General features: G+C 38.1%; 1 protein-coding gene across 7 annotated transcripts in view; it reads right to left on the bottom strand.

Moving 5' to 3' along the window:
* PAM (peptidylglycine alpha-amidating monooxygenase) overlaps nt 1-20929 on the bottom strand; it is an 83762-nt gene extending 62833 nt beyond the window's left edge. For all 7 annotated transcript variants that reach the window (XM_075727172.1, XM_075727173.1, XM_075727174.1 and 4 more), the window contains exons 1-4: nt 20838-20929; nt 19553-19673; nt 10813-10870; nt 1377-1464 (exon numbers count right to left, since the gene is read on the bottom strand). In XM_075727172.1, the coding sequence (XP_075583287.1) occupies nt 1377-1464; nt 10813-10870; nt 19553-19673; nt 20838-20929 (359 nt within the window). The remainder of the gene's footprint in view (nt 1-1376; nt 1465-10812; nt 10871-19552; nt 19674-20837) is intronic.
* Between the last annotated feature and the right edge of the window lie 1838 nt (nt 20930-22767).

The following is a 22767-nucleotide window of genomic DNA, read 5'->3' as shown; positions in this document are numbered from 1 at the left end:
GGTGAGTTTTCTGCTGGGCAATCGTTATTCTCTGAGAAGAGTGATGATACAGCCAGGGAGCTGAAACTACCTGAAGCCTAGTCTCAAGCCTAGGATTTGAGTCTGATTCAGCTTTGGAGAACTTTATGACTTCCCAGCTTTTGATCCATCTCTTCATATCTGAAAGCTCAGGAGCTAAACACTTCACCTATGTCTTCAGAACATCAGCTAGATGTGACTTAGGCATCATCCTGTGACTTCATCTCAATGCAAGCACCTATCAATCTATAACAATATAATTCTATCATTTATGGATTATTTCAAGGCTCTAATGAAACTACTTCCAGGCATATGAAACCAAAACAAACTACAAGTACAATCTACTCAGTTTTAAATAGGACACTCAAGATGTAAACTGGTTTTAAAAGGCCACAATGGGAACAGTTTTATGTTGGTATAATTTTCACTTAAACTAGTCAAAAACTATATTCTAACATAAAAGATACAATAAAAAGAACAGAGAAAGCTGTCTGCTGGGAAAAGAAATCAATAGAAATTCTATGCTTTCATAGTTTTACTTTTGTCTGCACTTCTTAAGCATCTGCTTTTCTTGCAAGACAAGATTATAACATTTTCAGTATAAGAACTGTTGGCTGACAGGTAGAAGGGAGATAAAACTTTTGACGAAAGTTTGTTGTATGTTCAAAATATTAATCGAATCATCTCCCAAAACCATGCAGAGATTATTTGAAATGCTAAACTCATGTTTTTTGAAAATACATTATCCTGTACTATTAGGTCTAAATTCCAGCTCTAGTTACCTTTTTGGTAAATACTTAAAAGATAAATTGTGATTACACAACTCTATCAGAAAATCTGTATTAAAATTGTTCCACAGATCAGAAACAAGTCATGTAAACTTTGCAGTGTCAGCAAAACTACCTTATCTATTCTATCCTGAAAACCTGGAGAAAACCAGGCTTCTGTCTGGAGAAAACCTGCAAAATTACTGGACAGACCATTAATTTCCACCCACCTTCACATTCTCTTCACTTTGGCTCCCCACACCTGTTTTAGTGGCATTGAGAGCTTCCCTCTGCCCTCACTGCTTGGGCATTTTGAAGGGAAAGTCAACTACCAAACCACTTGACTGAGAGAATCTTCTTCAGCTTACCCTTCACTCAGTTTCCTTCTGGACACCTGATACAGTACTTCATATGCAGAAAAGCAGCCAACTATAGAGGAAACCTACATTTCTTGGTATCCAATGGCACCCTGCCCACTATAGCTCCTATCTCCTCCTCAGAGACAGATAACTAATTGTGAAGAATCAGAAAACAGATCTTTTTCTCCACCTTACAGAGGAGTTAGTTACAAAAGCAAGTTGCAACTCTTACCAGTAATTTTCAGAAGAAGAGGGTTCATTACATCCAAAGAGTAACATATGATGGACAGTGTCCATGCTGGCATGAGGCTTAAAGTCAACTGAAAAACAAAATGAGAAAACAAATAAGCTATCCTTACTCTGACCATACGTTACATAAGGAAGAGCATTTTGTGCCATTTTTTCTCTGTAATACTAGAAACAAGGCATGTATGTCCCCACTCATTTATTTACCTTCTGCATTCCACTTACAAGCTTTCCTTAAGTTCCCATTCAACAGTCTGTCTCCCAAGCTAAAACACTGTACTCCGCTTAGTCATTAAGAAAAAGAAATTGCAAGTTCCCATTCAAAACTGCTGCATTTTTCCCCAAAAGTTAAATATGACACTTAGTAACACATCAGTGTATCCCAAACCACATAATTTTAGTCTAATTTCAATCTAGCTTTGAAACTTGCACGTGTGACTTTAGTAACACTTTTCTACTTCTTTTGTACTTCTTCATCAAAAATACAGATAGTAAGTTACAGATAAGAGCAACTAACATCTTATGCATTAGTTGAAGTGATATCTTCTTCCAGTACTCCATGTGGTCTACATTTTTATTGCATCTTTCTTGGGACAACAGTTCCAAGAAGGGGTTATGATGCATTCTCACTAATATGTCAAGCCCTTTGGAATGGAAAACAAGATTGTTTAAAGTCAACACAATCTCATTGCCCAAATATTTCTGATTATTAGAAACTTAGGCTAAGGTGCAAGTTCAGCACTCAAATGTCTGTTCTTTATTCCATGCCACAAACAAAACACTGCTTTTGTTTCTCAAACATTCATGATCATGTTCGGTATAGGAAGAAGGTTACCAACATCACACTTTAGTAATATTGACCATGAATGTACATTGATGGCATTTCTAGAAATAAAGCAAGCTACATTGCGTAACTTCCTTTATTACTACTGAAATGATGTGTCAGATGCAGGGAATGCAATGGAATTTTTCTTCACCTAAGACAGAGAAGGACCTTGGAGGGTTTTTAACCTTATTCTACAGCAGAAATTCGAAAACCAAGTCACTCCTGCCCTTACATGCACATAGACACTAAGGAGCCTTCAAGTGTCTTTTAGCTCTTGTAAGAGTCTTAAGATGAGCAGATGGTGAAGCTGCAAACCACTGAAACATTATTCTGCTCCTGAAGTTTGCAGATTTATCTGCACTCTGAACTCAGTATTTTAATATGTGGCTGAAGCAGAGTTCCTGAAGTGAATGATGATGTGGAGTATTATCCCAGTTTCATGAGGGAAAAAAAATTAATCAACTAGTTTCTAACCCTATTTTTGGAGCTGAGGTCTGTTGTGAAAAGTGAGGAAAGCCAGCCAAAAGTTAAGGTACGAAAGTCAAATTCTAGCTTGAAGACATGAGGCATGCAGTCAGTTTGTAAGGAAACGAGCACGCTAGCCAAGGGCTTGGTTTGAGAAGTAAGAGATGCACCCACATGCCCTGGGAAGGTACTTCGAGTACTACATATGAATTCAGAAATGCTAAACTTGCCAGCATGATTAAAGTCCAAAGACTACATAACATCTTTTTTTCCTACAGGCAAAATCTACTCATTCCATAACTAAAAACCTAATCTGCACTAGAGAAAGACCTTTTGTTTCAACATTTTTATCAGTAACAATTAGTAGTTAAATTACGGCTAACTCTCACAGGGGACAGACTGTGCCATTTTATGTGTCATCCTACCATAATTTTCAGTTGTTTCAGGTGTTTTAAGCTGCTGTTACCAATTCAGGTGAGAGATTAAATTTCTGAAGGCGTTTATAAGCAATTCACAGATGTGAAATTTAATGAACTTTACTGTTGAACTTGATACCTGTACAGAACGTACTGTAAGTCACGCCTAGAAGGACAGCCTTCAACAAAGGTAAAATTAAAGGTTAGGCCTCTTGTCTGCTAAAGCCACCACCTGTCCTGCTGGTTAATACTGTCTCACTATTTCTTTTTACTCCTCTACTGTGCTCGCATCTTGTGTATTTACTCTAATGAGTCTGTCAGGAAGTCTTTTATTCCCTCTGCACGGTGCCCATCACAATGACATTCTAGTGCATGAACGGGACCTTTAAGCACTATTATGAGGCTTATTACAATAGCTTACTAAATACTGCTCTTACTAATAGAAAATAATGCCCCACAGTTAACAAAGCAAAATCAGATTTCTGCGTGAGCCACTTGCATACACTATTTTAGTTCACATATCTCATCATTGCTTCTGAAGGAAGAGTTGAAAAACCTCTCAGTGTGCCTGTGAGCTGAAGAGAGCTTTGTACAGTCAGTTACTCTGTTTCTGTATAGCTGTTTGCTTAGCAGCACACCCAGGCTTATACCAGTCTTCCAAACAGAAGGTCAAAAAAAAGCCATTTAAAAAATCCTATGTTGTAAAAGCCATACAAATTAGCATGAGATTCAAGTCACTACCAAAGGCTTAAGAAATATAAAAAAAAAAGCCTTATATTCCTAGTTGACAGCTTCCACATTTTACAGTAATGAGCAGAAGATTACTCAATAGTTAAATATTTTTTATGCATGGAGAAGTGCTACAGAATTATTATTAAAATAACAGAAACAGTTTTGGTATAAATACTAAATCTGAATAAAGTCTCTTACTTTCCTGACCAAGTACTGCTCTAAATTATGAACTCCAGCTGAAAAAGGAATTAAGAGAACATGACATCAATTTAATTTTAACAGTATCTACTTAAGCTCTGTATTTAAATAATTCATTTCTAAGAAGTTCACCTTTACAAATTACAATTCAATGATACAAAGTTGGTGTCCTTTTTTTTTTGCTGTCTTCTCTATAATGGAATTAACTTTAAAGAAATTTATCAACATATCAGTGTCCACAGTTTGGCAGATTAGGGAGACATGAGGGGCCTGCAATACAGTGAAGTCATCATTACTTGGCAATAGGGAAATCTATATATGCTATAGTAGAGTAACAAACCCCCAGTGTCTCAGGGTCACGTATGGACAAAAAGTAATAAATCATCTAATTATTTCAATTTATGTTGCTGAACATAATAGGCTCCATCTCACTCCTACAGCACAATCTGACAGACAGGGACTTGCCATGAGTCAGTAAGAAAAAGACACATTTATTTACTCGTCGCCCATGTGAATGAATGTAAGGAGGTGAAGATGACAGTCACATTTCTTGGCTGAGTGGCTTGCTGTCAGACTCAATTCTTATGAGTGTCTGTAGAGCACCCTTTAGCTATCGCTATAGCTTAGTAGTCAAAAACGGACTTTTATCAATGCCTGCACCATTAAAGACTCGATCTAGTTTCTGGTTTGGCTAGTTATTCATAAACATTAATCAAACATGAGGCGCAAGAAGAAAACTGCAACATGTTTTTCAAATGTAACTGGAATGACACTTTCTTGAAAAATTACATATTAATCTCACTCATTGATATCTTTTACATATTAATCTCACAGCCATTTCATGTCAAAGGAGCAAAAGGTATGTTCCTAAAATTAACCTAAATGTAAACCAAGCAGCTCCATGAACAAACAAGCATTCCCCATACCCCGATTTGTCAGTATTCACAGCCCTTCGGGACAGAAAGACAACTGGTTCAAACAGCCTGGACAGCCTGATCCTCCATGAAAGAATATCATACACGAAACTAACAGCATGTGCAAAAACAGACAGATGTACCCCTGAAAAAGACCTCTAGGGCATAACTTGCTCTACTCCTAGCTGGCAACATTTCGCAAGTAAATTTGATCAGCTCCTTCTTTTGATAATGTCTGAGAACTGACTCTGAAGAAGTTGGTAAATCCTGGTACAGTATCCTTCCAGCTTTGCAGTACGAAGTTGTACCCTCTGTCGCTGTGCAAGCATGACTGTCTACTGGTTTTAAATCTTCAGGGGAATAGCAAAGCTGAAGTCTGAATTCAAAGTCCTCACATACAAATTTAATAAAAAATACTGAAAAAGGTTACAGAAAATATTCTCCACTTACTAACAAATGCAGTACTGCCCACAGACAACACTAAAAAAGAAGTTCCCTCTTCCAAGGCCCTTTTATTTCACCAATATGCAACAAAACTATCCTGTTGCATGTTCTATAAACAGAAACTCCTCTTCTACACTGTCTTGGAGGAGGGAGGAAAAGGGGGTAAAAATAGGAAAACAAAGTAAAAAAGTAATAAACAAGTGATTCTTGGTCAAAGTGTAAGGACGCTTGATCATAAAAGTGTCCTTTTAAAGTGCCAAAGAAAAAAAAAACCTACAGAAAAGAGAGGGCATTTAATTGGCAGCATCATGTGCAAATAAATTGAACTGGAGGCAGAACATGTAAGTTCTAGTCTCAGTTTTACCACTGCACTGTCTCAGAAACCCAGGTTATTGTTTTAATCCTGTGTATTCACACCTCCTCATGTTGAAGCTCTTCACACACTGTCTTCTCAATATATCACTGAACAGCAATCCAGGGTGACAGTTCATGTGTTAGGTTTTAGATGCTTTTATCACAAAGTAAAACAGTAATTAATGAAAGTTAATTATACGATTTATTTGCAATGCAATGAATGTAGAGTCTGCTTAAACCATGTAAGTGTAGACACTATCCTTTTAAAAAGAAGTATTTCATTCTCTGTGTGTCAATCTTCTATGCTTATTTTAGCAACACAAAATACATGCACAAAACTAAGTTCATAATTAGCTTCACAACACTTAATGGTATCAAGAAATATTTAAGGAAAAACTCCACTAAGCATCTCATTTCTTAGATGATGATACCTATTGTAAAAATCTCTTTCCTGACAAGAAGATTTAATTTGCTATTCAGGATTTTATAAGATAGGTCAGTTTGCATTCTTACTATTCTCTACAACTGGATATGCTTGAGTCAAGTCTTTCCAATGATTAGGTAACTTCTGTTGATTGTGAAGATTCCAACCTGACAAATCTTTTCCACTGAAAACATCTTCCAGTGACTTTACTGAGGCAAGATGGAACTGCTCACATGCTTAAGACTGACCACATGCCTATCCATTCTGGTGGAAGGCAAAGAAAGACAAAGAAAAGCAAGCAATTTTGTTTTATTTTCAAGTGATCCAAATATAAGAGGTTGTAAGCAATGCCATCATGGGGAAACTTCATGTTCACAGAACAAGCTGGGTTTTTTTTTAGAATTCGCTCATCAAGTTCCTGTTGCTCTTTAAAGCTCCACCTGACAACTAGCATGGTTTCTTTGCCCAGACCTTACACTGCTTTGTAATGACAGATACTCAAGTACAGTGGTCATTGGAAAGGTGACCAAATCCTATAAAAATCTGGTCAAGAACATGTAAACACCTAAAAACTAAAAGTTTCCCAGTATTCAGAGAAAAAAATCAGTTGCCACGCAAAATTCACATTGAGACTTTGCACGATACCACTTTTAAGCAAATTCTTTTAGTAGGTCCTTCTAAACATATACACCACTGAAAGAAGTTTATGTGGCTTTAACATATGCAAACACCAAATTGCAGAACTAAATGTGCAGCAATCTAATAAAGAATTGACCTATGCAATTTTGCAACTCAGTGAAGCACTAAATAAAAATTGCTTAAGCAGCAGGTTCTTACACCTATCTATGAATCACTTGAAAGCAGAAGAGTCTACTGCACACACTGCACAGCAAATACAGTTTATCAGAGAATGAACACTCACTCCCTTTTATTCTCATTTTTCTTTCTGGGGTCAAACTCACAGCCAAAATGTGAGGTCAGGTTCTGACTTCTTTGCAAAGCAGATCTACAGAGAAAGCACTGAACAAAATTTACTCAATTTTTTTTAGTTACTATAACACAACATGAAAACCTAACGATAAGATTCTATTTCTGAAGGATTTCCACAAGGAAATCCACACGGAACAATGGGCTCATAATATACTACAACAAAAACTACATGGAATCCCCACCATATTTATTGTAAGAGCAGATACCCTAAAATGCAACAAAAGAGTAAAGGAAAAAAAATACACACTTCTTAACTTCTCATTGTTTTCTTTTATTTCAGTTTATAACATGTTCTGATAGTGAAACTATCTTCAGCCAAACCAGCAAGCCTTCCCTCTACCTGAACAAGCAAAGCAAAATGAAATCAAAAGTACAGAAGGGACAGGCAAGGAAGGAGGGGCAGAGGCGTTGCCCTCTACATAAAGAAATCAATACACTGTGAAGAGCTGTCCCTGAAGAATAGCCACGAGCGGGTCGAAAGCTTACTGGTAAGAATCGGAGACACAGGCAACAAAGGAGACCTTGTGGTTGGCGGCTACTACAGGCCGCCTGATCAAGGGGAGCCTACTGACGAAGCCTTCTTCCTCCCGCTCCGGGAGGCTTCACGCTTGCAGACTCTCGTCCTCCTGGGGGACTTCAACCACCCTGACATTTGCTGGAAAAGCAACACAGCAGGCTGTAGGCAATCCAGGAGATTCCTGGAATGCATTGAGGATAACTTCCTAAGCCTGGTAATAGACACCCCTACCCGAGGGGGTGCAATACTAGACCTGATGATCACAAATGCAAGTGAGCTCATTGGTGATGTCAAGATTGGAGGCAGCCTGGGCTGCAGTGATCATGCGTTGGTGGAGTTCACGCTCCTGAGGGACATGGGAAAAGCGAGGAGAACAGTCAGGACCCTAAATTTTAGAAAAGCACACTTCCAGCTTTTCAAGGAGTTAGTCAGAAGGACACCCTGGGAAACAGTCCTCAGGGACAGGGGAACGGAACAGAGCTGGCAGATCTTTAAAGACACCTTCCATAGAGCACAAGAGCTCTCAGTCCCCAAGTGTAAAAAATCAGGCAAGGAAGGGAAGAGACCAGCATGGCTGAGTCAAGACTTGCTGGTCAAACTAAAGAGTAAGAGGGAACTGCACAGGCAGTGGAAGCAGGGACAGGTGTCCTTGGAAGAGTACAGGGAAGCTGCCCGGTTGTGTAGGGATAGGGTCAGGAAGGCCAAGGCGCGGCTGGAGCTGAATTTGGCAAAGGATATAAGGAATAACAAGAAGGGCTTCTACAGGTATGTCCACCAAAAAAGGAAGGTTAAAGAAAGCATACCCCCACCAATGAAAAAGAATCCAGTATCAAGAGTACTAGGTGACCTAGTATCAGCAGACGAGGAGAAAGTGGAGGTACTCAACAACTTCTTTGCCTCAGTCTTCACCGACAACCTCTCTCCTCACCCCTCCCAAGTCAGTGGACCACAAGATAGGGACCAGGGGGGTAAAGCCCCTCCCACTGTAAGGGAAGATCAGGTTTGAGACCACCTGAGGAACCTGGATGTACACAAGTCTATGGGACCTGATGAGATGCATCCCAGAGGCCTGAGGGAATTGGCTGACATGGTTGCCAAACCACCCTCCATGATATTTGAAAAGTCATGGCAGTCAGGTGAAGTCCCTGGTGAATGGAAGAAGGGGAATGTTGTGCCCATTTTTAAGAAGGGAAGAAAGGAGGACTCTGGGAACTCCTGACCTGTCAGCCTCACCTCTGTGCCTGGGAAGATCATGGAACAGATCCTCCTAGAAGTGATGCTAAAGCACATGGAAGAGAGGGAGCTGATTCGAGACAGCCAGCATGGCTTCACCAAGGGCAAGTCCTGCCTGACCAACCTAGTGGCTTTCCATGAAGGAGTGACTGCATCAGTGGACAAGGGAAAAGCAATGGATGTCATCTATTTGGACTTCTGTAAAGCCTTTGACACAGTCCCTCACAACATCCTTCTCTCTAAATTGGACAGGTACGGATTTGATGGGTGGACTATTTGGCGGATAAGGAATTGGCTGGATGGTCGCATCCAGAGGGTTGTGGTCAATGGCTCGATGTCCACATGGAGACTGGTCACAAGTGCAGTCCCTCAGGGGTCTGTACTGGGACCGGTGCTGTTTACCACCTTCATCAATGACATAGACAGTGGGATCGAGTGCACCCTCAGCAAGTTTGCAGATGACACCAAGCTGAATGGTGCAGCTGACATGCCAGAAGGACGAGATGTCATCCAAAGGGACCTGGACAAGCTGGAGAGGTGGGCCTCTGTGAACCTCAGGAGGTTCAACAAGGCCAAGTGCAGGTCCTGCACCTGGGACGGGGCAACCCCCGGTATCAGTACAGGCTGGGCGATGAAGGGATTGAGAGTAGCCCTGCAGAGAAGGACTTGGGGGTACTGGTGGATGAAAAGCTGGACATGAGCCAGCAATGTGCGCTTGCAGCCCAGAAAGCCAACTGTACCCTGGGCTGCATCAAAAGAAGAGTGGCCAGCAGGTCGAGGGAGGTGATTCTGCCCCTCTACTCTGCTCTGGTGAGACCTCACCTGGAGTACTGCAGCCAGGTCTGGAGCCCTCAGCACAAGAAGGACATGGACCTGTTGGAGCGGGTCCAGAAGAGGGCCACCAAAATGATCCGAGGGTTGGAGCACCTCTCCTACAAGGACAGGCTGATAGAGTTGGGGTTGTTCAGCCTAGAGAAGAGAAGGCTGTGGGGAGACCTTATTGCAGCCTTTCAGTACTTAAAGGGGACCTATAGGAAAGATGGGGACAATCTTTTTAGCAAGGTCTGTTGTGACAGGACAAGGAGTAATGGATTTAAAGAAGAATAGGTTTAGACTAGACATAAGGAAGAAATTTTTTACAATGAGGGTGGTGAAGCACTGGAACAGGTTCCCCAGAGAGGTGGTAGAGGCCCCATCCCTGGCAACATTCAAGGTCATGTTGGATGGGGCTCTGAGCAACTTGATCTAGTGAAAGCTGTCCCTGCTCACTGCAGGGGGGTAGGGCTAGATGACCTCTAAAGGTCCTTTCCAACACAAAGCATTCTATGATTCTATTCTATGATTCTACCTCAAAGACCTTCTGAACAGATGGTATTGTTTTGCTGATCTCAGCATTTGTACACCATCACAGTACTTTCTGCTATTTGTCTGCCATTTTACTCATGTCACGACAGTTGAAAAAAAAAAAAAAAAGGAGAGGAGAGGGTTTGGTTGGTTTTAGTTTTTTCCCCCAGATAAGTAAAATCTTACTGCAGCCAACACTGACTGTAAGTGCAAAGGATTTATAGCCTGTACCAGCAGGTAAATAAACAGTCTGCTCAGTGGAGCAGAATTAAGTATCTGGCCAGAGACAGAAAGCCAATACTTTACAAATGGGGCTGTTTGGTACTCACTGCCAGAGGCATCTGCATGCAGCTCCTTAACTACTGTTACTCATGAATCTCTCCAGAGACAGTTTGTTATCTTGAGTCTAAGTAGCTCTCTCTAGTTTGTTTCTGCATTAGCCATGATGAATACATTTCGGAAACTCTGACAGCCATTTAAGTCAATATGAGTCAAAGGAAAAAAAGAAAATACTGAGGTTCTTCAAAATGGCTTGCTTAGGTTCTTCCAGTCAACCAATACTCACCTACATAGGCTTCATCATCCACTGGCAGGGGTACTGACATGCAGAGGTAGGTATCTGACTATTAAAAGACAAAAGAACAGAAATTACCTTTAAATTGGGATTATTTAGAATGAAAAGAGTAGAAATGAAGCATCAAAATTCTCTACACTTTCTGAAGATGAATGTGGGAATACTGAACAAACTAATATATAAAAATTATATACTTACAAGCCTCAGCACTGAATTTCTTTGCAGTGGTTAACAAACACTGCCCCCACCCCACCCGCTAAAAATTTGAAGGGGCAACAGTAGCCTCTCGATGTCCAAATAAACAGCATGAATCAATGAGTGCGCTACATAAAGTGAAAAGAATTACTGAGCTTCTGATTCATTGTGTTCTTGGTATGCACTGCTTTCTCAGTATTTATAAACATACTATAATCTAAGAATCAACGGCACAGCAGAGAGGGAAGGTGCTGATCTCTTCTTTCTGGTGACCAGCGACAGGACATGAGGAAATGGAATGAAACTGCATCAGGGGAAGTTCAGACTGGACATTAGGAAAAGGTTCTTCACTGAGAGGGTGGTCGGTCACTGGAACAGCTGTGCAGGGAAGTGGTCACGACACCAAGCCTGTCAGAGTTCAAGGAGCATCTGGACGATGCTCTTAGTCATGTGGTTTAGTTTTAGGGAGTCCTACGAGGAGCAGGGAGTTGGCCTTGATGATCCGTATGGGTCCCTTTCAACTTGAGATATTCTATGATTCTATGACTTCACAGCTAAAGAGCAGTATTTCACCCTATTCCAAGATTTATATAATTGGACCACAAAGTGTAAAAATTCTGTGCCATTGTAGCAGCAATCACAGAAATAAATATATTTTTGATTCATGCACCTAATTCTATTACGATCAATGAAACTATTCTTCCCTGGGCATTCTAACAAACATCACATGTCCTTTAAAACAAAGAACAGAATCAATTAAAAAAGACATGATTTGGTATGTGATTTTTTTGCTTAAGCATTGTAAAGGACTAACATTTTCCTGAAGCCATTGGATGAATAATCCGCACAAGATACAGTGGGCAGAAAAGAGTGCCCTCTTCATGATGCTACAGTTGCCTTTGCTGCCTAAAAGACTTTTGGTTTGAGTTTAAAATGCTCAGCATGTAAGCCTTGGAAGTATTCCTGGATTAGAATATGAACCAATTAAAATGCAAACACAGTAAACTCAGAGCAATGGCCACAGACAAAATCCAGGTTTTCCATCTAAAAGCACCTTGGATAACTATGAAAGAACTTGCAATATAAAATATATAAAAATATGAAGTCCTTGAGAACAGTAAAACTTAAATATACCAATCTTATTGACAGGAAGGCTCTTACTTTGTACATCAAAAAAACAGTCAGTAAATAATTGGAACAGCACAAAATTACATTTTTAAAATGCATGTGAACTACATAAAAAATTAAGTCAGTCTCTGTCAGCTAGATGAAGGGCAGGTCCTACAAAAGCACCATCTAGAAAAAACACCTGCTTTACAGAGATATTTGGCCAAAGATGATGTAAGATATCTAGATTACTATTGTAAGAAATAAATTCATTGCCGTGGTTTATTTACTTGTAACAGAGATTAGGCTATAAGGTCAGCAATGTGGCTATTGGGTTGATAGTTACACTATTAACTATTTTAAACCTTTTTTTTTCAACTTCTAAGGCTTTTTACTTTCAACTTTTAAGATGAAGATAAAATTCCTGCTATGAAAAACTTCAAACCCAATTTAAAAGAAGACACTGCAAACAGTTGTAAACAATTAAATGTAACTGAGAAAGAAGGACAGGTACAATGGTGATAACGATATGTGATTTCACAAAGCAGTGATGTGCACAGATAAGAAACCATTTTTGGTGGTTTTGCTAGAAGATTGAAGGATGAACAAAGGTCAGCTGATACACCTGATATGAATGCCTTTGTGTACTCTAGTTATAGGTATTTACAGAATGAACATACTAAATCCTTCTAGAAATTGAAAACAAAATAGTCTACCTTTTCTACTTAACCTGGGTTCAGAAGTAGATTTAAAATAAAACCCCAAACTTCATTGAGAACCTTACACCCAAACTTTGAAAGTCAATGTCAGCAATGCTTCACACTGTAGTAGAAATAAACAGTAGATCCTTTGTGTTTAAACACAAATTGAATTTAGAAACAGCGTGGACTAAAAATAAGGATGACACATATTTTTTGAAAGTATCATTTACCCAATTAAGAATTAAATTAGTTAAGAAAAGAGTATTAGGACTTATCACGGATAAGTATATAACTTTTACTTATATATAACTTACATAACTTGTATAACTTATAACTTGTGTCATAACATCTACAAAGGTTATTAGAAGTCTAGATGTACTAATATTTTTGGCTCTTTTTTTAATTGAAGGCTGTTAACTGGAAAATATAGATGTATTAAAATGATATTGTGCTACTCGTTTATTGGAGCTGTTGCAGAACTGAGTTGTGCCTCTCTAACTCAGTGTTATAATACCTCTACAAGTAGCAACTGTCCCACTTAAACATCTTTCTTCCACGTTTTTTGTCATCTGTCTTCACTACTGATGTACTCTACTTTGTATAGTTTAGAGACATGCTCTTAGGTAATCTGATGTGCCTTTAGGATTTTTATCCTAAAATAGAGCAAAATTTTTTTAAGAGGAGAAAAAGAACTGAGATCCACTGCTTGGGAGAAGAAACAGGATCTAGGGTGGGGGGAGAAAGGGAATATTCTTTTTTTCACTTCCCATTTGTTTGTTATTGTTTGTATTGCCTTACATTAGTCATCTTCAGATTGTTTTCCAAAGTAATCAGAAGTGACTCCATTTCATTAACGAGAGATCCTGGCCAGCAGTTACTTTAGCATGACAAGCCTCTAGATGATCACTACAGGCAAACAATTGAATTGTAAAATTCCATGCTACTCACAGTGTAGTTTCATATCCCTTACCCCTTCCTACTGCTCCATCCTATTACCCTATATTGTCTTTAAAAATTTTATCTCCTCTTCCTTCCTTTCAAAATATATTTTTCAAAAGCAGAGCAACCAGGAGACAAACCCACAAAATTATCCTAAATACAAGCCTTTTCAAAATGCTTCCAATAATTTCTTATTAAATTAAATAAAAGGAAAGAAGCATATTTGAAAAAAACATATTGCAATATTATCTGTGGGTTAAAATTAATTTGACAAATTCATGACACAAAGAACTATCACTATCTATTAAATATGATAGTCTGGACTAAAACTCCAAGCCAGCAACCTTTCATTATTACTGTAAACAGGGAGGGTATGTTCTAGTTTTTGCATTACTACTCTCCTATCCTACCTCTTACGGTCTTTCCATAAATAACTCCTATTAGGTATAGTCAGAGAAAAGATTGCTTTGCCAAATGAATAAATGCAGTCAATCAATCTGGTCATTCTGAAGTCTTCACCATTACTGGCATAAAAACTCGACCTGGCATAGTCACAAGGGTTTTCAATTTTGTTTCTGATGTACAAGCCAGGTTGTATTTAGCTAATAAGATAAAATGAGCAATGAAAAAACAGCTATTGGATTCAGCAAAACAGATTCTGGTCACTTATCTTCAATTGTCAATGTTCCAGACTTCAAACACAGGAAGAGCAGGAACATCCTGACACTAAAGCATTACAAAAGGCACAGTGCAGAATCCACAATAATTCTGTCCTGTTTTCTCTACCTCACCATAAGTAGGTCTGTGAGCATGAGCACGCACATTTGATACATCTTCAGAAGAAAATTACTATGCAGAATTCAACTTGCGTAAGAAACACACAGAGGGGGGGAAAAAGTGAGATTGCTCCATTATACACAACCCCATCAATCCAGATGTTTCCGAAAAAGGTGAAAAGACAGACGAATAGAACTTTGAACAGACTGCCTTTTGAAAGCAGACTGGGGAGGGGGGGCAAGAAAAGCCCACACTTTTCCCTCCCATCTCCTGCCCCCCTGCTCTTTTCTTTAAACGAAGAGTCTTTGTTATTAGTAAGGGCCATTACTGACTAATTGCATCAGTTCCCATAAATCTCTGGTATTGATATTTACTGTGCCAGGGTCCAGATTCATATAAGTAACTCAATTCTACTTTTTACAGAATTTCACCCTAAGTAATACCCAAGTCATTCACACAACGTTCTCCAGAGTCAGAGCAAGTCTTGGGGGATCTTAGGTAAAGATCTCAACTTGGTTGTCGTAGCAATAGTAAAGACAAAGGTGCCAGTAATTTATGGGTATTCGAATGATCAAATTTCCTTCTTGTTTTATGTATTTTTATCTGGTATGGTATATCCAAGCAAACTGGAGATGAGAAGAAAAATTTTAACGAAAGACTTCAAACTGAGAAACTCAAGTCATAAAACTGTCACTGCTGACCTACTGGTAGAAGCTTCAGACTAGGCAGTTTCAAAAAAAAAAAAAAAAAAAAAAAAAAAAAAAAAAGACTTGCAAAAATCCATTAGACATGAACCCTAGACACAACCTTTCCACATTAACAATATCCCACCAACATCTTTTTACCACTTTTTTGTGCCTTTAGCAATATTTATGAAGTTTGAAGTGTACATTTAAGAACTCAGCCAATGCTGTGCCAAAATTAATATATCAATGAAGTTTGTTCAGCCTCAAACGTAGTACTAATTAAAAAACCCAAATTATTATTTATAAATAAAATTAACTGATAGTTTTAATTGCACTATAATTTTTTATCATTATTTCTTCTTTGATTTGTAGCAAACAGAGATATTCACAGCAGCAAAACCATGTTACCAGCAGAGTGAACATGTTTACCCTGCATTCTTAATAATGCTTTCACAAAATAGCCTTCAATTTGCTTAACAGTATTGGGTATTGTATCTGAAATTTAGTGTTTTCAAAATGAGCAGATCCCATTCCTTCTTGGAAGATAAAACATACTGCATCCCGTTTAAATAATAAGTCCTAACATACTATTAATTTACGGTGTTGAGGGATAATTTTCTTATAATTGTCTTGGGTATAAAGAATGATTATGGAATTTTTCCCTCAGAACTGAAAGAGCCCTTCAGTCTTCCTCTTCACAGCTCTTGGATGTCCTCCACCCTTCAGCAGCACACCAAAATTACTCTTCATGTGACATATTAGTTGCATTTTTCCCTACTGTGCAACTGGAATAATTATTAAGAAAAAACAGAGTATTTAAGTACCACAGATACTGTTTCCCCCACTTATGAGAGGCGGCACTGTTCAAAAGCACCAACAAATATAAACCACATTTATTAACCAAGCTGGAAAACCATTCTACCTCAGCTATTTCCAGATTTGTATTGCTTGAATATACACTTCAGTGCCCCTATTCATAAGGAGCCTTGAGAACAGTTTCACATCATGTGATGTTCATGTTTGGCACTTGTGCTGAAAGAATGAACAACTCGGGGGGAAGATCTGCACAGTTAGAGTGCTCCCAAGCCACATAAGTGGTAGGTTTTCACTGATTCACTCACAGGGCGGCTGCAGCTGCAGAGTGTGAGGCAACCTGTCCCCCATAACCCTCCAAAGTCACTACGAGTCTAGTAACTCACTGGAAAAAAATGCAGGGTTTTTGGCAACCTTTCCCACAGCCTTGACAACACGAGATACACATGAACTGAATTTTATGCAACTAACCTACCAATACAAAGACAGACATTAAACTTGGCTCCAGCCATTTGCAAATCATTCCACCAAGAATTATACCACCTTCATCATCATAAGGGGTACCTAAGATACAAAATCATTTGTGGTTTCTTTTCCCTCCTCCTCCTGTTTGGAAATGTGTACTATTTCCTCCGTGAACCAGGTACATATTTCAGACTTTAAGCTGTATGTTAGTTCTGTGCCCCTACATTAAGAGAATTCAATGATTCCTACAGTAATCATTCCAAAACAATGTCAATGCTCATAATCTAGGTACAACCTTACTGATAGTACCAAAAATTCATGTCCATTTCAGGGCATATATGCAGATGGTTAGAATTCTTGGAATCCAAAGAGATTAACTTTCAGTATCTGTTTTCAACAGGAATTATCTGGGAAGCTTGAGTATCAAGGACTTGGAAAATAAAATTAAATACAATTGCCTGTCATATAAGATAGGCTATGGAAGAACTCAACTCAGCACAGTATTATTTCAGAAGTTCCTTTCTTTTTCAAGCTTGGAGATATTTTTGACTAAACAACCAGTGACTCCAGCCCTTCCAGAATAATTCTTACGTTACATGAACCTTCTGATTGTACGTCTACTGCAGGTCACACTGGTCATAAATTGTAAACAAAGAACTGGTTAGTTTCATTAGACTTCTTTCTGTTAGCTAGCTGTGACTCTAGAATAAGAAATGTGACTGTCATATGTGCATACCACCAAGAGAGAAAGAGGCCAGAAGAATTCAGTTTGTGAAGTCTCCTGAAAGTACTAATCTGTGGCCAAACAGTGAATTCAGGATTCATAACAATCCAGTTGAAACAAGATTTTCTTTTCAGAACAAATGCATGACAAAGAAGAGATAGCATAGAACATACTGCTGTTGCTCTAAAGATAGTCTTCTGTTCTGCAGAATTTAACTCATTCACATCTTCTCCACTAACTTCTGCTCCTCCTCGTTTTTTTTCTTTTTTTTTATTTCTTTTCCCACCTTTCCCACATAAATTGTTACACTTGAGAACTCAGGAACTACAATTAGTCATAACAAAAATAGTGATACACCCCCAGGAAGCTCTTAATAGAGCATTTCAGAAATTGCACTTGTCCTCTTGCTCTTTGGTTTATTTTGGCGTCTTTCATGACTAGAGAAAAACTTGTAGATAGACCCTGAAAGCAGAAACCTTTGTATCACAGAATCATAGAATATCTCGAGTTGGAAAGGACCCAAAAGGATCATCGAGTCCAACTCCCAACTTATGCTCTTATATAAACATTAGTATGGACAATTTGAACGCACAGCAGAACCACGGTCACTAAATACATATTGGCCCACAATTAGGCCCAAGAGGTACATGAAAAAGATAGCTAGCTAGTAAGAAGCCACTACAGAAGAATTTCCTCTATGAAGAAGATTCTTCCCTTTCATGTTCTATCTGCCACAAAAATGAACTAAGGGCACTAGAGCTACGAAGCTGTTGGTTATCTCCTTCTGTGAACTGCAAGAAAAGGAAGATTGTCTTTCCTGCCATTGCTTCTTGCCGAGTATATCAGTGTTGACTAAATGCAAACCAAGTTTCCTGTACAGTTAGTGTGGGACACTGCGGAAGGTGGAAAGGAAATGAGGAGAAGGGCAGGTGAGACTGAGAAAGGAAAATAAAAGCTAGACTTAAGTATATAAGGCTAGTTATTGATTATTTTCACTTAACATTTTTAGGAGTTAACTTGGCAAGTTGCTTTCTGTTGCTATCTTGCCTTGTCCCTCCCCCAAATATACACTAGACTGTAGCATTTCAATGTATTGTGTACATAAAGGCTGCTGGCTATAGGTACATATGAATGTGAAAAGTATCGTGTCCTCTCTATTAACTATCACAGCCTTTTGCTGTTGGTGTTAGGTTTTGGTTTTCTTTTTTTAACAGGAATCTGAAGGGACCCCTTCCTCCGTGTTTCCTAGCTCTTCAACTAATGGCTCCTCAGGTAAAATCAGTAAAATGTAATTACAAATGTGTACCTGGATGCACTGAGAGTACTTTTCACTCTTTCTGAAAGAGAAGTTTAGTATTTTGCTGCAGACAAATAAAATCTAGTAGAAACTGTACTTCTGTTTCACACTCGCTGGAATAACACCACTTGTTCTAAATTACATGTTCCAGAGGGGTGCTCCCCAATAACTGAAAACCTCATTTTCCCTTTAGTATTTTTTGAAAGCGGTATCTGCAACAATGAGTCATCATCTACTGCAGCACAACATCCTGCTCTTTCCAAGCATCTGCAGCCCTCTAAAAGAGACATAGGGTCTTTTAATGACATACATAATTCCCTGCATTGCCTCACTGCAAAAAACACCCATTAATTATTGTTTAACTTGCTTAATGAAACTACATGTGAAAATGACAGTAGAATCTCAGACTTTTATGTGAAACTTAAAAATGCTAATGCTAATGTTAAAAATCTTAATTATGCTCTTCATTTTTACTCGCACAGCTCAGTAGAAGATGCAACTTCAAACCTGAAACAGTACACCATTATAACTTGTTTATAGTAGCTTTCCTGGAGTATTTTAAGGGTTTAAAATACTGGGTCAAAAGTATTACCCTTATAAAATGCCTTTTGGTTGTATTCTCTCAGCTTGCCAAAGTTGCAGCAATGTTCAATTTAATGTAACTAAATTTACTGAGGCATCATCTGAGATTTGGTGTAAGCTGCAACTCTAAATAAATGTATCTCTTACTAGCAAAACTGGAAATAATTCACTTTAATAAAACTCATATTCCTTGTTTTAATAAACTTCACCAATGATGGTTATGAAACCAGCATTTTACAAATAAAATCAATCAGGTGAAAAGATTTTTCTCTCATTTGATATCACTCTTCGATTTCCTACTTTTCTCTGGACATTAACAAATATCTATAAAAGTTACTCTGGTTTTTTGTTCATTTTATGTGAGTGATATTGTAGGCAATGCTTTATTTTCCTAGCCTATAAAAAAAAGAGCAAGGGGCAAAAAGAAAAACTGCATTTCTCTCACCTGCTTAGGGGTCACCCCAGGCATGCGAATGTCCAGTGCAAAATCTGACAGACCAAGTGAAATCACCGGCCGGTCGCTTCCAAGGCATTCACTGGAAAGAGATCTGGTAGTATCTTTATACCTTCAAGAGAAGGAAGAAAGATTTTTAAAAATATTTATTTTTTTTTTTCTTTCTAAAAAGAAGGGTCTTCAGAACTAGTAAAGAAAGTTGGCAATTATGAGTAGCTCCAGGAGTGATCTGGAAATTTCACTCCTTCATGAGCTGAGGCAAACATCTTAGTTATCAAGCACTTACAGAAGTAGTTCCTCTGAGCAATCAGACAGATTAGTTTGGAAAACATTAGCTGAAAACTTAACCTGTCATCTCATCTAAATAATTGTCTGTGGTACATGGATGTACAGTTAGAGAATTAATTCACTAGAAAATGTCAAGTACTTGTTAATCATTCATGACAGTTTGGGTTTTGTTTTTTTTAAGACTACCTGATGTATAAGTCAATACAGATTAAATTTAAATAATGTGTAAAGGGGAAATTTTTAATTCCAACACCATGGCATTTATAGCAACTATTATAAGTAGCAAAGTAAACCAGTAAGTTTTACAACTGCCAATGAATATAATTGTCTGTATTGAATGCAATGTATAAACAAATTGTAAAAAAAATGTAGATCACTGTAAGGAACTAAATGATAAGACATCTGAAACATGATGCAGCATTGATATAAATTCTGAGTATGTATATTCATGTATATATATCTATAAATATAAAGGTGATACGGTAATTAGAGTGCCCCACATACCTCACAAACAGTAAAACATTTTTTTTGGAGAGCAAAGAGGCTACTTCTCTTGTCCACACTACATTAAAGTTTACCTACAGAATTTTGCATTCAAAACCCCCCAAATTTCCCAGGATTGCTCAGTTTTAAGGTAGTTGATGCTCTCTCATTAAAACATCATTTTATACTGCAAGCTAACAGGGGCAGCTGAAATACATTTACTCCCTGTGTAATACACCTGTGGCATTATCTAAAAAGTTCTATTAATTGTTGTTTCATCATCTTAAACTCACATTTGATAAAGCAACATAGATAAAACAAGAATTTCTGTCTTCAGTATGACAGAGTGTGCCATTTCAAAATTGCAGAAAGAAAATTCAGAGCAAGTGAGCAAAACCGAACAAATACCATACACATTTTTATCTAGGACATGCTTTTTTATACTTCCATAATATCATAAGTGACTGCATGCATTCAACACATAATGTCTTCCTGCATAACCCACCTCTTGAAGACAGGAAGTGGGCTTCTGAAACCCAAACAGATGTTTTGAAAAACAAGATACGGTATTAGCAGGTTGTTAACGAGACCAGCCATGTCTACCCTGCTGCTCCTGGCCCGATTAAGGGAGCAGAAAAAGGGCAGTGCAGTTCTATCGGCTGTGATCCTGACAATTAGGCGGCAGCAGCAGCAGTATCAATTCACTACTTCATTATTATGTGCTCTGCGGGCATCCTCCAGCTTCTGACAGACCATCTGTCTTGGAAGGCGATGTGTTGTAAATCAGGAAGGTGGATGATGTTATGTTGTCTTTATTATTAGCTGTAAAAATCTGCTGAAGAATCTTCCCTTGCAGATAGATGACCCTGTGCTTCTGTCCACTTAAGGAGCTGAAAAGAAGTAGCACTCCTGATGCTTTCTCCCCAGGTTGTGCAGTTAAATCTGCACGTTACTTATCAATCCACAGTGCCGGAGACTCCAAGTGGCGTTGCAGAAACCAGCGTCAGTCATCCTTCAGAACCTGTAAAAATAGAAGCAGATAAAGGATGACTAACACATTACAGCATTAGTTCTCCGCAAATCCCTGTTGAGGCATTTTAATACATTAGTAAGTTCTTTCACAAGCTTTAGCCCAACCCAGCGAAGATTGCACCAAGTCTGTTGATTCCTCCTTTTCCTCCCCTCCCATCCATACAGGGTCAGAAACTGACATGTTTCATACTGATACAAAAAATGCACTCTTGAGCACATTTTACATGATAGGAAAAAATATAAAAAAACCCCTCAATATGCAAAAGGCAAAGCATGGAGTATTTCACACATACGAACACTAGTATAATGTGTTCTATAAGCAGCAAAAAGAAGCCAAACACTGACATGGCAAGAATCAAGGTTTGTAAATTTTATCAACTATCAGCAAATGTTTCTGCACATGTTGCAGACTGGGAGAATATTTTACTTTTAACACAACCTGTAATACACCATTATGTCATTAAGGTATCTGTTCCTTATGTAGTTTAGCTACATTTCAGAAAATTGATACTTACAAATTATTTTCAGAAACACGGCAACAAGCACTCTTGAGATCAGACTGCCTTATATTAGTTGAATACTTTTCTATCCTTTCATATATTGACGTTATATCAGCATAAACTGTTACTCTCCTCATTGCTTTAATTGTTCTTACTTCCCCATTGTAGTTGATGCAACATTTTGATTTCAAAATTTAGAATTTTTTTCTAAGTATGCTAGAAAATCACATTGTGTGTTACTGAAGACATATACTAGTATTTTTATTGAGCATTCCAATTCTGGCAGAAAAAAAATTCCAAGTCATAAACAAAATCAAAATCTTTAAAATGTATTATGTAGTAATTCTTTTAAGATAAATATTAATAGGAAAAAACACTCAAAACTAACTATCTCCTAGCCTCTGGAAGACATAGTCAAAATACTGCTGTAAGGATGAAATAGAAAAGAAAGATTCTGAAATTAAACACAATTAAAATTCATGTGTTTTACAAAAAATCAACTCCATCTCAGGGCACATGTACTGAAAAGGCTTCTTATGAAACAGAAGTGTTTATGCATAGACTAAGAAGCTATGCTGGCCACTTGCCTGTTGTTTAGCAGCTACACCAGATTTGCATTGAGCTATTTGTAAGATTTAAAAACCTGATTACATTAACCATCATTAAACTTGCATATTTTATTCATTGAAGGATGACACAAAAGATTCAGTCACAAACAGCTACAAATAGACTTCATCTTATTTTCAGCTTGCCAAAAACATGCCAAAGCTGTCCAAAACCATTCATGCAAGCAACAATACAAGCCTAATTCTTTTTTTTAATGTAAATTTCCATGTCTTCATTTCTGTGATCTAAATCATCTTCACTAGTGAACTATGGAAAGCTGCAAAACATATAAAGGAC

Source organism: Pelecanus crispus, chromosome Z, assembly GCF_030463565.1.
Source record: "Pelecanus crispus isolate bPelCri1 chromosome Z, bPelCri1.pri, whole genome shotgun sequence".
Classification (NCBI taxonomy): Eukaryota; Metazoa; Chordata; class Aves; order Pelecaniformes; family Pelecanidae; genus Pelecanus; species Pelecanus crispus.
This window is presented reverse-complemented; position numbering and strand designations above follow the sequence as displayed.